This window comes from Polypterus senegalus, chromosome 10 (assembly GCF_016835505.1).
Source record: "Polypterus senegalus isolate Bchr_013 chromosome 10, ASM1683550v1, whole genome shotgun sequence".
NCBI lineage: Eukaryota > Metazoa > Chordata > Cladistia > Polypteriformes > Polypteridae > Polypterus > Polypterus senegalus.
The window spans coordinates 159,367,220-159,382,944 of NC_053163.1; the positions used below are offsets into that span (position 1 = coordinate 159,367,220).

Below are 15,725 nucleotides of genomic sequence, written 5' to 3' on the forward strand. Positions count from 1 at the left end.
ACTGCCTGACAGTGCCACTACCACTTGGTTTAATTTTGCAGAAAAAGAACAGTAAATCACAGCTCTTCTAGTATCACCTTAACATTTCATGTTCATCTTGATGAAGAGCTTCAGGTTTGACAGAGTTAAAAGAGCAAGTGAAAGGCATGTAGCTGAAATACTATAACACTAATGGACTGTGCACCTCATCTTTAAGAAAATCAGTTAATGTTTACAATGAACTTTACCAAGTAAGATGCTCTTTTTTTTTTTCTTTTTTTTTCCTTCTGAAGTATGAATATTTGCATAAATTTCTTCAGATAGCATCCTACTGCATCAGTCTTGCGTGATACACTCAGCCTTCAAGCGTTTAAAGAAATAACGTAACGGTTTGCTGTCAAACCCAGTGTGTCCTACTAGTTCATCCTGTGCTACAAGCTCTGTGAAGGTGCTCCCATTTGTTATATCCTAGAACTAAAATGTGAACAGTGTCTTTGTCAAGTGTACACCTTATGCAAGTGTATCACTCGTTGTGCCTGTGCTATGGTGTTTTATAAACATGGCACTTAATTTTGAGAAATTAGAGATTTGTTGTTTCTATTGTGTTGTAGTGGAGTGTAGATTTTCATGTGTACAGTGACTGTCTTCAAAGGTGATGTGTTGTAGTCCTCTCAGACTTGTACTTGATATTTACCTCTTAACTGCATGCACGGTGACCTATTCTGTTTACACCTTGGTCATTAAAAGATACTAGGAAATGTAAGCTTGCTGTACTAATGTCCCTGAAAGAAGATTGCCGTTCCATTTACATTGCAAATTACTGGAATATATATATATATATATATATATATATATATATATATATATATATATATATATATATATATATATATATATATATATATATAGTCAGATAAATCTCAAACCTGTATGCTGGTTTGCCTGCACCTTCTTAGTTTATCTGCCTTGTGATTGTCTTGCCCGTTAGGTTTATAAAACGTATTTGTTGATTTGAAGATTCGGGACTCACAAGGCAAGAACAGGAGAACTACCAGTGCAGTGCACCAGCACACTTCAAGCCCTGGGTACAACACAGGACATAAGCGACAGCATGTCAGTTTAAATGCTTGCCCAGCTCAGTAAAGGGTTCCCCACAGAGGATGTGGACGTTGTACGTAATTTACAATATTATTTCCTTTCACCTGTTCCTACATGCATAGTGCTTAAAATGTTGACTACCTTGCATGGGTCACATAAATGTGCAGCTTGCAAACATCAATGCTGTATGAAGCAAGTAAAGGGAAACCACAATTCAGTGTATATTAGTTTTGATCTAAATCTACCAAAACTTTGTAGTGGTAGAAGATTACAGATAAAAGCAGTACATTCAAATCTGATTGAAGCTACTATTTTCACAGAGTGAATTAATATTTATACCCGCGATTCCCATTATTACGGCTAATTAAGTGTTTAAATTTGTTTTTTCTCTAAAATTTTGTTTTTCCCTAACCAATCATCCATCCATTATCCAACCCGCTATATCCTAAGTACAGGGTCACAGGTGTCTGGTGAAGCCAATCTCTGCCAACACAGGGCGCAAGGCAGGAAACAAACCCTGGGCAGGGTGCCAGCTCACCGCAGCCCTGACCAATCAACAAAAGCCAAATCACTAGGGAAAGCAAGAATTGATCTGTGGTGGGAATACTTGTGCAATTGTAAGGAAGTCATTCAAGGGTAAGGAGCTCCAGTGAACTCATTGTCATCCCCTTGGGGGGGTTAGGTTTGGAAAATATAAATACTATATACAGAAAAGTACTCAATTACTTACATAGTACTTCTGATACACCCTCTTAAACCGAGGCTCGGGTGAAACTGGGTAACACAACTACAATACAATTTATTTGTGTATAGGAGAGCTGCAATGGGCTTTAATAGGCCCTGCCTCTTGACAGCCCCCCAGCCTTTACTCTCTTACCAAGGCAAATAAAAATCTCAAAAAAACCCTTGTAGGGAAAAAATGGAAGAAATCTCAGGAAAGGCAGTTCAGAAAGAGACCCCTTTACAGGTAGGTTAAGTGTGCAGAGGGTGTCAAAGGGGGGGTGGTTCAATTCAATACTCGGAACAGAACAAATCCTCAACTAGTTAGGAATATTGCAGGTTTTCATACCTATGAGGTTTTTATTAAAAATATGGTGAATGTTTAAATTGAAAGAAAAATATTACAATAAAAGAAATTGCTATAAACCCCTCCCCAAAATAATCCCCCTCGCTTTGAACACACTTATCCTATCGTTCTTGCCACGTTCTGAAGCAGTTCTGGAAGTCCTTTTTTGTGAGTATCTTTAGTTGCGCTGTTGTGGCTGCCTCGATGTCCCAATCGATCGAAACGTTTAACTTTCGTGGTCATTTTGACTTTGGGGAAGAGCCAGAAGTCGCACAGAGTCAGATCAGGTGACTAAGGCAGATAAGAACACACCCTAATGTTTTTATTTGAGAGAAATTGCCGTGCCAGAAGCGATGGGCGACACAGAGCTTTGTCAAAATTTCACGTTAATGCGTTGTTGGCGATCCATGATTTACATCACACTTTAAAACACCCCCTCTCTCAACCAAAGCTCACAACATACTGACTGCACCAAACCACTTGAAACTTGTCGCCCACTGTTACTAAGGTTCGACGTGCCGCTTCCCGTATTGAAGATCCCTGCCTTTCCATTGGATGACGCTCTGCAGCAGCAATCACTGTATTTTTTTTGATCACCCCTCGTAGTGGGGCTGTAGCCATTTTCCTAACTGCAGTGTTGTTCAAAGGCGATGAGTTGCAGTCCTCTCAGACTTGTTTATCTACATAAATGCTTGGTAATTTAGCTGTTATTGGCACGCACCGTACAGCTTGTGCTTTAAAAGATTGTAGGAAAAGTAACCTTGCTGTACTCGTGACCTTTAAAGAAGACAGATGTTCCAAGCAGTGTGGCAATTACTGGAATAGTTATAGTCAAATTAATCTCAAACATGTATGCAGCTTTGTCTGCACCTTCTTAATTTATCTACATTGTGATCTGCTTACGCTCTGTTTTATTTATATGAAGCATACTCGTTGGCGAAACTGATCCTAGGCTTTGTTTACTTTGTGAAGTGTTGCCCTCCTTTACCTGCCTAACAGGACGGATCAAGGTGTAAGTGCAAAAGAAACTGTAAAAATAAAAAAAATGTGTTGTCAGACTTCAGGGTTCTCAGCCTAGAACCAATAATAGTTCAACGACTGCCTTTTTATTCCAAATTCAGTGCACTTTTATATAACACCCTCTGACGCCTGATATTTAACTCATTGAAAATGAATGCTTACATATTGGTGAAAGTTAAGCCCCTTTTTGTTTTTCCAGCATGGCAATTCTGTCTTTCCTTAAGTATATATGTGTGTTGACACCGCTCTTCACTTAACTCCATTCAAGTCGAAAAAGTACGTTTGGAAAGTGGTTCCGTAGATCTGCATTGTGGGCAGGTTACACAGAAAGGTGGGCATATTGGGGGCAAAAATGTGTGTGGTAGCGTGTAGACATCTTAGCCCCTTCTCTTCTCCGCCATGTGATGCACTGAATGTAACATGTTCTCTCCTCATGCAGTACGGAAGTTTCTGATTTTGATGATTCTGTACAGTGTAGTTTTTATCTTTGTCTTAACTTTTAGCAGTCAAACGCGCAGTTTGTTTACACCTCTAGTTTGTATGGAGACCTCAATTTGGCCTCGTCCAATGATTTAGTCAGTTCGCCTCAATAGAGCATTTTGCTCTTCTAATGCTGTTCTTCTAGGTGACCTCCTGCACTCTGTGTTGGCCTGTATCTATGTGTTAATGTAATGCTGTTTTTTTTAAATGCTCTTGTTTTCTTTTCATTTTTTTTTCCCAAAGCACCTCTCCTGGCTTACCCAAACTACAGCCTTTGGGAAAGCTTGGAGTAACAAAATGTTTTTATTTCTCTTGGATATTGATGTATTTTTCCTCATGGTTTTGTATTGTAACACATTTAACAGAACAGTAATGGCTGATGTCAGCACTATCTGCAAATAAGTCTGCCAAGGGGGAAAGCAAGGGTGTGGTTCGGATAAGACGGCGTGGCCAGGCACCTCACTCTCCTGGCAGACCATTCTGTAATAAACTTTAGAAATATCAAGCCAGAAACCCTTTTCCTTTTACACAAATGACATTTATCATTTTTATGATATAGCGAAAAGGGTATTTTACTTTTACACCATTTTTCTGACCTGCAGGGTTAGGGCAGTCCCCTTCAAGCTTCACTCAAAACTCAGTGTTTCTTTTGGTAGAAACACAATTTCACACAGTGCGTTTTGTAAAGTGTCATCCATTGTAAAGAATGCTGTGACACAAAAAAGACAACATCAAGGAATATTTGTATGTAATGATGTGTAGCACTTGGGCCAAAATGGGCATTCTGTGCTACCGGTCACTAGAGTGTAGTAACTGATGGCTTGCCATAAAGACGACAGACTTGAGTCTTGTCGTTTGGCTGTATCCTCTGAACGCTGGTACAAAGAGCCAGATGGCTCCCATCAGGGTATATCAATTTTAATATTATGGTCTTGTTTTGTTCTAATGTTCTTGCTCCTAAATTAAAACCATTTACAGAATAATAGGCTGACCTGCTGTTTCCCAGCCATAGAAGATTTATACTTTTCATTTTTAATAATTAACTTTTAGCGTCCCCAGGCAAAGATTACCCATGATTCATTTCCATTATGGAATATGCATATCCAGATTAGGAAGATACAAAGTGGCAACTTGATCCATCCTACTTTACACAGTGAGCACAGGAATAAAGCTAAGCCATACTTTAGTTGAGAAAGTTAATGTCAAAATGCCCAAGGCCTGCCAAGCCTGCGACGTTATCCGAAACTGGGCCTAACCAGCCGCCCTTGGTGGAACCCTAGGCTGCCCCTGTACTGTACTTCATCCTGTGTTGTGTCACGACACCCTGCTACCTTGATTCACTCTTGGTCGTTGGCTAGGTTTTGGATTTATTACTTTCGAGGCCGAACAATCAGTGGACCAGGCTGTCAACATGCATTTTCACGACATCATGGGCAAAAAAGTGTGTAGTTGTAGTTTTATTTTACCCTTAAGATCGCACTAAGGCTTGGGCGACAAGGAGGTTTCCATATTAAGGCTCTGCGGCCTCACTGTCATATGGGCATCTAATCTCAAGGCAAGTTTTCTTATTCTTGTAGATTCTAGAGGATGTTTGCACCAAATCAGCACTGACCTTGTGTAAAGTTTTGTGTGTGGGCCCACTTTAATTAAGACCCCAGTGGCCTCAGGAGTGAAGTAGATCTCTCCAGTCTTGCATGCTTTAACTTTAAAAATATTCCTTGTGCTGTCAGTCAGCTTTTTAAAGCTCTAAATGTAAAAAATTGTTAAAATCATTTGATGGCCTGCTAGGTCAGAAGTAATCCAGTACATGTTTTCCAGCAGAGCAACTGGACCCTGCTGGTATTGATCCCCCACACACACCCTCCCCCTCCTCATTGAAACTCTCCTCTGTCGCCCGAGACTTGGTTTTTATAAAAACCAGTTCTTTTGGATATACCTCTGTTACCTCGGAGTTTAATGTTAGCAGGCATGTTTTGTGCACACACTCATAGACATTTATATCCTGTTATATTTAACATAAAGACAAAAATAATCTGGAAAATCTTTAAGGACTGGTTATGTTTACAGAAAAAAAAAAAACCCTTGTGGATTTTTTTTTTTTTTTTTAATTTTTATCGGGTCACTTGCTATATGATCACTTTACTAGTTAATAACAAGTCATGCTATATAAAATATAAATGAAGTGACCTCAATTGTGGAAACTTCATACTGTGTTGTTGTGCACCTCAGATCACCCGTATATTCGTTTCTTGAAATGTGAACTGGAGGCTTTCTCAGTTCTATTTTGAAGATGTTGTGTGAAATTTAATTATAAGTGTATATATATTCTGGAAACTTTTCTTTCTAGTGTTGAGGTTTCAGATGTTATACTCCTACATAGGTTTGAGATCCTTTAGCGTTTAACAAGCCACATGAAAAACTGAAGTAAAAATAAAAGCACATTACTGGACTTTCCTCTGTTCAGAATTGGTTGGTTCCTTGCATCATGTGGTGCTTCTAGTAGGCCCCAGGCCCTCTACACTGAAAGCTGGATTACGGTCGGGGTGTAATTATACAACAAATCTCGAAACGCCATGTGTGCCTTGATTTTTCAGTTTGTGATATGAGATGCTTTTGAACTCTTTGTCCACAGTTGTTACTAGCAAGAAAATTATGGTGAAAAAGAAGTTGGCTTTGCTGGTGCCCAATGTCTCCTTTTGTCATTTTGAATATTTGGCAGCTGAGAGCAGCATGTGGTGGGCAAGGGAATAATTAAAAAAAAAAAAAAAGGCTCTAAAATGGCCCTAAAAAAGAAATTGAGGTGATGCTTTTAAAGTATGTGTGAAGCAGAATTAACAGGTGGTAGGCATGGCAGCAGATTGGGGTGGGAAAATTAAAAAAAAAAAAAAATCAAAATGGGAAAGATGCTGTATAAGTAAAATGTGTTTATTATTATTAAAGAATTACAAAGGAAAAGTTAATTTACGTTCTAAAATGGTGGAACACTTATCTATTATAATAAAAAAATCATGGGAAGAGACACGAGACGTGACTTTCTCAGAGACACTTTCGTGTCCTGTGAGATGACACTTTATGCCAGGAGATTTAACCACACCCGGGGTCGGAAATAAAAGACAAAGAGTACATGACAAAGTAGAACGTCGTAAAGAATTCAAAAATGTTGGGGCAATACACATGCAGAGCAGGTTAAAGATAATGAAAGTATGAAAATTTGAAATTCTCAAAAAATGATAGTAAAGATCGCATTAGCGTCAACAAACGGAAATTATTACTCAATGAAATAACGGAACAGCATAAACGGATCGAATATGATGTTCAGATTTAAACTTTTAAGTCGGAGACTTGTAGATTGTCTAATTCATGTTGCCGTCAGGGAAAAGTAGTGTTTCTTCCCAATGAAGTGGCAGATCCACGAGAATTAACAGATTTGTTGTTTGGTGAAAGTGAAATCCCGTGAGAAAATGTAAAGCCCCGTGAGACGAGATTTGGAAAAGTCCTGCCTATATGTAAAACATTTACAACCATGCACACTGTTCAATCATTTCTCATTTGTGTGAATGCTGTTGTCGGACACAGTTCGGGTAGAGAGAAAGAAGCGATATTCACTCACGGGCAGTTACACGTTGCATTGTCACAATGTAATTCCAAACATGGAATCAAAATTTAAGGCCATATTGACAAAAAGGTAATAGCGAAGAGGGATCGAATATGTTGACATAGGTGATATGACTGAAGTATGTAGATGTTTGGCTTTAAACTTTAAGTCGGAGACTTGTAGATCGTCTAATTTGTGTTGCCATAAGGGAAAAGTAGTGTTTCTTCAAAATGAAGAGGCATATCCGCGAGAATTAAATTTCGTTGTTTGGTGAAAGTGAAATCCACATACGCGAGCGGCAGAGACGCAAAGTTGCTGGCGGGTAGCGCAGGCTGGGGGGTTGGCGAGCAAAACGAGCAGGGGGTGAAGCCTGCTAGTTTTAATATGTAATAATTCAGAATGTAAGCACCATGAAGGTCTGAGCACGTTTATGGCAATTTTTTTTTTATATGTTTTTTTTACCACACCATTTAGTCAACACAAAAGGTTGTCACTTTCTGAATTGGCTTATTCCCCAGTGCTGCTGTTGGTCACTTAGTTAACCCATTTGAAGTTGAAAATAACTTTTGTAAATACCAGTTGAACAAAGTATTACACAGAATGAACTTAAAGCATTATGACCACCGGCCTGATAAGCTGTTGCTTCTCTAGGTGCTGCCAAAATGGCTTCGGCCCACAAGACCTCTTAAGGTGTCGTTTGGTGTCTGGTATCAAAATGTTACTCTAACTCTTGTAAAGGCCCCCCCCCACCCAAGGTAAATGACACACATGTAACTGGATGTCCACGTGATGCAACCAAAAATGGGATTCAGCGGGCCAGGCAGCCGCCTTCCATAATCTAAAGTCCAGTTCTTCTGCTGGCCGTGCCCATTATAGGGGCTTTCGGTGGTGGTCAGGGGTTAGCATGGCTACTCTAGCTGGTTTTGTGGTTACACAGTCTCATACACAGTAAGGTTTGATGCTCTGTGTGTCATGCCACATTACTCTTGCAACCATCAGTACTTTTTCTGCCACAATTGCCTTTCTGTTAGTTTGTACCAAAGCCTTCATTGACCTTTTGAATTTGAGTCTTAGCTCCCAATCACTCTGTCATCAGTTTGTGGCTTTTCCTCCTCGGACGTAGGTATTCACCATGGCTGACCATGAATAATCCACACACCTTTGGCTTTTAAAGAAGCTCAATTGAGCAAAAATAAATATGGTCTGATCAAACAACGTAATGACTAAAAAGCAAGAAAATTTAAAAGAAAGAAAACTTCAGACTTGGCATTCCCTGTCCCAAAGAAACCTTATGCAGGCATATTACCCTTTGGTACAAAAGAGCCACTGTCACGTTTCTTGACATGCTTCTGCTGAATGAGTCGTTCATTGGCTGAAAGTCCTCTGTGTTGGTGTGTCGTAAAGAGGATTTCCAGCATTGATCATAATGGCACTCAGCTTTGTCTTCATGTTTTCCTCCCAAGAGTTCCAGAGTGTGTCCCTTAACTGAGTCTGCCCTTTAAATTAGCTTATTCATCATATGCAATGTAGAAAATCTGACTGACGCTCATGAGAGTTGTAGAAGATGTGGTGGGTGGCTGTGAGAGTGTTGTGTATTTGTAGAGTCTTGTACGTGCCACCTCTTGTGATAACTGTGAAACAAACCGATATTTACCTGACATGCGCGCTTTCCCAGGTTGTGTTAATAAAAATGCAAGATGCATACAGTATGTATGACTTTTTAGCAAGAGTTCTCTGGAGTCTAAGGTACAGAGTGTTTTTTTTTTTTTTTCCCCCATAGTTGTCTTACTGGTGTTAACACTATATATGCAAATCAGTAGTGTGCCTGCAGTATCCATTTTCCCTGGTAAAGTGGCACTTCATCCTAAGCCATTGTTCTTGTTTTGACATTCCCCCAAGCTGCAGTTTTTATAAAACCTAAAATTAGAAATGGCAACAGTATGTTCTACATCCAAGTCTCTAGCTGCGAGAGATCGCCATGGGTCAGGAATCCATCACTTGATCAAAGATGCCTTGGAGACTTGAAAATGGCTACCTCTGTGGGCAGGTGGCATTGTTATCAGCCCACTAATTGGGTCAAACTGAAGACCTGGTTTTCAGTAGTTAATCTTGTTTCTGAAGTTGCCTTTCATCCGTATGTTTCCATTAGCATCACATTATAGGCTAGATTTGGCAAATTTTTGATGCTTCCTTCTAAACCTCAGTTTCAAGGAGATCGTACATTTTAAATATAAAACATTGATTGGCCATATACAAATTTAGATAGCGATTAAAGCAGCGTACATGTTGAGAGAGGTGTTGCATATGCATGGGAATGCATGGTCTGTACTGAGAAAATGTTTAGCTTTACATTAGAGTTGTGAGATGCTGAAATGAACCAATTAGATTGTATCACTTGTCCATTTGTATTTTCATCTCTTCATAATCCATCATTAAAGTGGCAGAGCACTGGTGCCTGTCCTAATAGCATCACATGAAAGGTAGCTCATAGCAATGGACAGTGAACATTTACGGTTGCTGATTGTTTTACACATTTTAATGAGACTGTTAACACACAGGACTATGTAGCCGCGGCTTGCACCCTACTTCACCTGGATACTGTTAAAGAATATATCTGTAGCATCTTGATGAATATTGACTTAAAAAAGGCAGGATTGGTGTGGGCTTTGATACCTGTTGTGGATTGTGTCAGCTAAGATTAAAGAAAAAAGATACACTTAAGTCTACTTTATTAAGATGTGCCTTTCGCACAAAACAACATGCATGACTATGTACAGTGCAAAATAAGTGATCTGTAGATGGATTCCACCTCCGAGTTATCTTGTAGACAGTCTGTCTCAGTAGCTCTAAATATGAGCATATTCATCGGCGATGCAAGTAAATAGGATAGTGGGTATTTAAAATAAAAATGTCATTGTGGTGTCACAGTACAGAATATTTCACTTTCAGTTAGTTTATTTCTTGTGACCTGCATGGGACACTCCAGCTTATTACTTGAGAAACCGTTCCCTAAGCATTTCCCACAGCACAATAAAAAGCACAAATGAAGCCCATGGCACTTTTTCTTCCTTCTCTGCCTCTGTCCACCTCCACTCGACCTCTAGCAAGCTTCGTCACCTTCATCCCGACTCTGGCTCCTGGAACTGCAGCTTCTTTTATGTGACACCCAGGAGTACTTCCAGTGACTGTTAACGTTGTCTGTAAGCACTTTCTCTGCAGCACTCCCTGGCGGTACCCTGGCTAGCATTCCGGGATAGAGACTACCCTTTGCACACACTCTCCCTGTCCTTCCAGTATACAGACATCCCTGTCAGGCAAGGGCAACACTTATCTACAACACTCTATATATCCACCTTAATAAAAGGGCAATTGTCTTTGTGTGTCTGCCTATTCATTTGCTGCGACTTTACCATTGCAACAGATGGTGCATCACAAATATTAACACTGTTTTTTATTAATTCCATACCAAATGGCATATGAAAGACATGCCTGCCTTTACTACAAATGTTTGTGGTGCACCATCTGTTGAAATTACAAATGCAATGCACTTTATTACTATATACATTAAAAAATACATTACACTAGATGGTGTACTGAAAACATTACTGCTAAAGCCTAAATTGATTCAATCCCAATCCACTAGTGTGTGTGAGAGAAAATCTATAATACAGGGGTGGGCAAAAGTAGGTTTACAGTTGGTCATATGGAGAAAGACATACAGGTTATGATTGCCACACTTGAGCACACTTTAATAAGGAAAATAAGACAAATAATACTAATAAATACAAGAATAAACTGTTCCGCGTACTTGCAACTGCAAACCTGCTTTTGCCCACCCCTGTAGAACAATAAAACTCGAAGGTCTGTGTGTCCAGTCTCCAATATCATTGGTCAGTTTGGCTTTGGTGGCACAATGAAAGAGTGGGAGATACACAAAGAGGAATAAAGGCGTATGAACCTCCCTGAGTTGCCTTCTAAGACTGCAAGTATAAAACCAGACATGAGGCAAGAACGGTGCCACAGAAATAATGGAAGAGTATGAGATGCAGACGTTACAGGAACCCACTTGACAGAGGGAGCGGCGGTGAAGAGGCATTCACACAGACGTGAATATGGGGGAAAGGCACACATAGGGCAACAGTTTTTAATTATTATATTACCTGTCTGCGACAGGTACAGTGACTTGTGTGTGTGCATATGTATGTGGCCAAACATATTGTTGTGTAGCATCAATGTAAGAGCTAGCATGTCTGGTGAACCAAGGTTCCTAAATGCCTGGCGTGATTGAAACTAATATACTTACCATGGTGCCTGCTTTTTAAATTGGTCATTTTGCTGTGCTGCTCTTTCACAGAAATGTTTTGTGTATGTAACATCCACAACCATATGAATATATTTTAATGGTTAGTGTCTCAGCACTAAGAAGTTCAAAAGGATGCTGTGATATTCAAGTGGAGTGAATTGTGGAAGATCTAACTTCTTAGACCCAGCTGAGGTATTGCACAGCTGGCACCATGTGCCATCTTTTAGGGAACTCAATTTTTTTTTTCTTTTTCTGGTGAGAAAATACATTTTTCTTGTGAGGTTTGCTCAATTAAAAATGCATTCAGTTAGGATATTAAAATAACACCCTGTTTTGTTTTTTTTTCTTTTTTTCTTTTTATTGTGGCACCAGAAACCTATTTACTATTTTCACTGTGCCAGTCAACGTGTGAATTGGTAGTTTGCCTTCAAAACCTGCATTTTCAGGTTTTCTTATGATGTCTCTACTGATTAGAAATATTTGTTATTGGTAGGACAAGAACTACTTAAGCTAAATCAAGTCTACCAGAGTTTCTTTAGTGGGCCTATGTTTACATTTGTTGGAGATGAGGATTGCCCATGCCACCCCCAGATACCATGTACACAGTGGATAATTTTCACTGGCATATTTCCCATATTAATTGTTGAATTATTTTGAATATTTAGAAGAATTATTACAACATGAAAGAAAAAATATATCAAACGATAATGAGACCAGCAATGGTGATGAAGCTTGGAGAGCAGCTAGCAGGGAGACAAAGAATGGAAGAATATCAAAATGCCATGATGGTGGTGCAGGTGGGAACAAAGTGGACTGAGTTGAAAATAATTAGATTGAGCATAAATGTGAAAGGGATATGGCAAAAGATGATTGAGAAAACACTCCAGTGGACTGGGCCTGTATGGAGGGAAGATGAAAATGGTGTGATATTAGTATTAAAGATGGATGTGTCGGGGCCATCCAGGAGGGGAGACCAAAACCAGATTAAACAATGTGGGTTAAAGACGGACGTGCAGGAGATTGGGTGTAATACAAACGGAATGGAAAGGAGAGCTGTATCGCCACAGCAGCAACTGCATATAAAGGTACAGAAAAAGATAAAAGAAGAAAAGTGTTTGAAAAGGTATGCATTTCTTCATAGAGTGTGGGGTAACAAGTATATCACAGTATACCTTATTGTGTAAACAATCGAAATAAAAATGGTTTGTGGTAGTGGCCTACACTTTATTATAGCCAGTTGTGAAGCCGGTACACACAACCCCTCTCTTTACTATGTTGATTGAAAACATACAGGATACAATGCATTTATTTCATCACTGCCATTGTGAATCTTCTGGCTTTTTAGCATCGTAAACTGTTAGTTTGGGTTTTATACTGGCCCTTGTGTGTATAAGCCTGTATAACAAGAAGTATATATGGGCTTATTTAGGTGTTCAACTTCCTCTTTTGTTAGTTTTTTTAATTTTTGTTTTCCAACAGCCTTTGCTGCTTGTATGGCTCTGAGTTCTGTGCTGAAATTACATTTTTTAAGGGTCCATATTTTTCTGACTCTGTGGCACTTTCTGATTTCTCATTAGTAATCATTTTTAACATGTAGTAATAGATTTTCAGATTACTAGGGCTGATTTAGTGCATTTTATTAGAGTAGGCAGTGTCTAGTAGTGGAAGAAACAAAGTCATTCTGTGCTGAGAAAGAATGTCCTGATGAAGGAAGTAATTGAGGCGCGATAGCTGAGATGATGATGATAAGGAAGAAAGGAAAGTAAGATTACATAGTATTCAGTAAGGAATGACGTGAGAAAAGATGAAGAGCAGCTGAAGAATGAGCTTTGTGGAGTAGAGGGCATCTTAGATCCACCTAAGGGCTGATCTGATCACATTTTGATGTGACTTATTTTATTGTCTCTGCATTATTATTTCTAATACATGATTGTTATTAAGGTCAGTATTGTCTGAAGTTCTCATTATACAGGACATTCCTCTTTAGACATAACGGATGGTGACACAGCAGACATTGTGATCAAAGGTGATACAAAATTAGGATGTTATTTTGGCAATATGCTAGGTTCTACTAACAGTTAATTTAGCAATGACCACCCAATTATTGTGTAGTTGGCAAAGGTCTAGAGAAGTACTCACATTACTAAAGTCCAAGATGACATCACTAAAAGTGAAAACGAGAATTTATTCCACTTGTGTGTGCCCCTGCCTGCTGTATGGTAGTGAGACTACCCAAAGGTGTTAAAATCTGAACACCTGAGGAAGTTCGAGAGACAGATATGTTTGATGAGATGGATGTGTGATGTGTAAGAAAGTCGATCTGTGCAGCACAGTGAATGTTGAACCTACAAGTGTCATCTTGCAGATTCGCTTCCCTGGTTGGTACGGCCATGTATGTGATGCAAAAGGACAATAATGACTGGGTGAAAAAGTCTCTCAAACTCTTTGTTGTGATGCATGGATTGGTGTCCCAGCTGGAATGGACCCTTATCACTTACTTGGCCTGATGGTCAGGAAGGGTGGTGCAGTGTTCCTCTCTCTGGCTAAAAGGTGGGCATGGAGTGGAAACTACTGGGTCTGACATCCCAGCAGCCAGAAATAGACATCCTCCAGATGGAAGCAGCCCAACTGGAATGGTCATCAGCCCCTTTCCCAGCCAGAAAGCCAGACGTTTGGAACAGTGGGAGATCGAGGTAGATTGCTGAGCTATACACTTTGTGGTAGTATCTGTTTTGATAATCTATGGTATGGATGCCTGCAGGGCAGCATAGGAATTGTGGTCCCATCTGGAATTGAGTGAATCGGAGGCTAAGGGGGTTCAGCCAGACTAAGAAGTTCCTCCTGGAGACCATGGATTGAGCACCGGAAGTACTCCCAGGTTGGGTTTTAAAGGGAGCCCTCCAATGTGCATAGGGTGTTAGAGACAGGAGTGGTGAAGGACCCAACACTCTCCTGAGAGGTGTGGAGGAGAACGAAAGGAAAATGATTGGATTGTGGAGGTGCAGAGTCGAGAGAGGCCTGTCCAAGATACTATTATGAAAGTACAATAAGTTTGTTTGAGCCTGGGTCTGTCTTTGTGTAGTGGTGTCTGGATCTTTGGGCTCAGTGCCGTGGCCAGACTGTGGATGGTGAGAAAACTTTGGATTGTTGTAAAAGAGAGAGAAATGGGGTGGGGATCGATCTGTTCTTAACTCGATTTTTCTTTTTGTAAAAACTTGATTGCTTTGTATGGATTGCAATAAAAATAATAAAATAAAAAAAAGAGAAATGAAGAAAATGATGGATGTCAATGGAGAAGAGAAATCTGGGGTAGAACAGCCAACCCGGGTTATCCAGGAAGCAGGCCGTAAAAACTGAGCTGGCACTGCTCCTCTTGGGCTCCATGATTAGTGAGTATAACTACCTTGACTCTCCGGTCTTCCTTTGCTGAAAAAATCTCACCATCTGTATACTTTTAAGGTTATCTAGATTTAATTCCAATTTAAATGTAAAAGATTGTGAAATGTTAAGTTACACAGGTGTTTCAGTCCATGATGGGCTGCTTATTGGCAGTACTCCGGGTTTCCCCATTTTAGCGTCCGTCTTTGCCTGTCATGTTCATATATAAGGGGTGGTGAGTCCTTGAAAGGGATGTGGCATCTTAGGTATCCAAATGTTTATTATGTTCTTTTTGTGACTTGAGCAAAGGCCAGTGTTTGCTTATTTGTGCCTCTAAACATGCACTTGCTGTGCCCAGCGTGACTTTTACCCATCAGTACTTTTTTTTCTTTTTTTTTTGCTAATGCCAGTAAGCTTGCAATTCCCGAGCAAGAGAAGAACAGCAAAAAATGTTCCAACTGCGGCTCTAGGCACTGGAAAAGACTCATTAATTTCATCATTTGTGAAATGTGCTCTGTGTGTCCCTTGAGCTAAAATTGTGCTATTAAGAGTTTCCGCATTTAATGAGCCAAGTGCCCTTTGGTTTCTAATGTAACGAAAATAGTTACAGAACCTTCTCTCCATCACTCGCCTTGTCTCCACAGATGGGGGCTGCCTTTAGGTATTTTATGTAAACTAGCTGACCTGGGCTGAATCATTTGACATGAACAACCCTCCAGCTGTGCCCCCTAGAAATATTCTTAACTTAATTTCCTGTTTGACCTGTACGGGGCTTTTTAGTCTCCTCATAAACATTTACTTAGCTG

The 15,725-nt window shown here is 39.8% G+C and overlaps 1 protein-coding gene across 1 annotated transcript in view; it reads left to right on the forward strand.

The window, feature by feature from the left end:
* Positions 1-15,725, forward strand: part of dazap1 (DAZ associated protein 1) — a 118,093-nt gene that overhangs the window by 73,846 nt on the left and 28,522 nt on the right. The window contains 1 exon segment of the mRNA XM_039767136.1: positions 5,002-5,084. Within this exon segment, the coding sequence (XP_039623070.1) occupies positions 5,002-5,084 (83 nt within the window).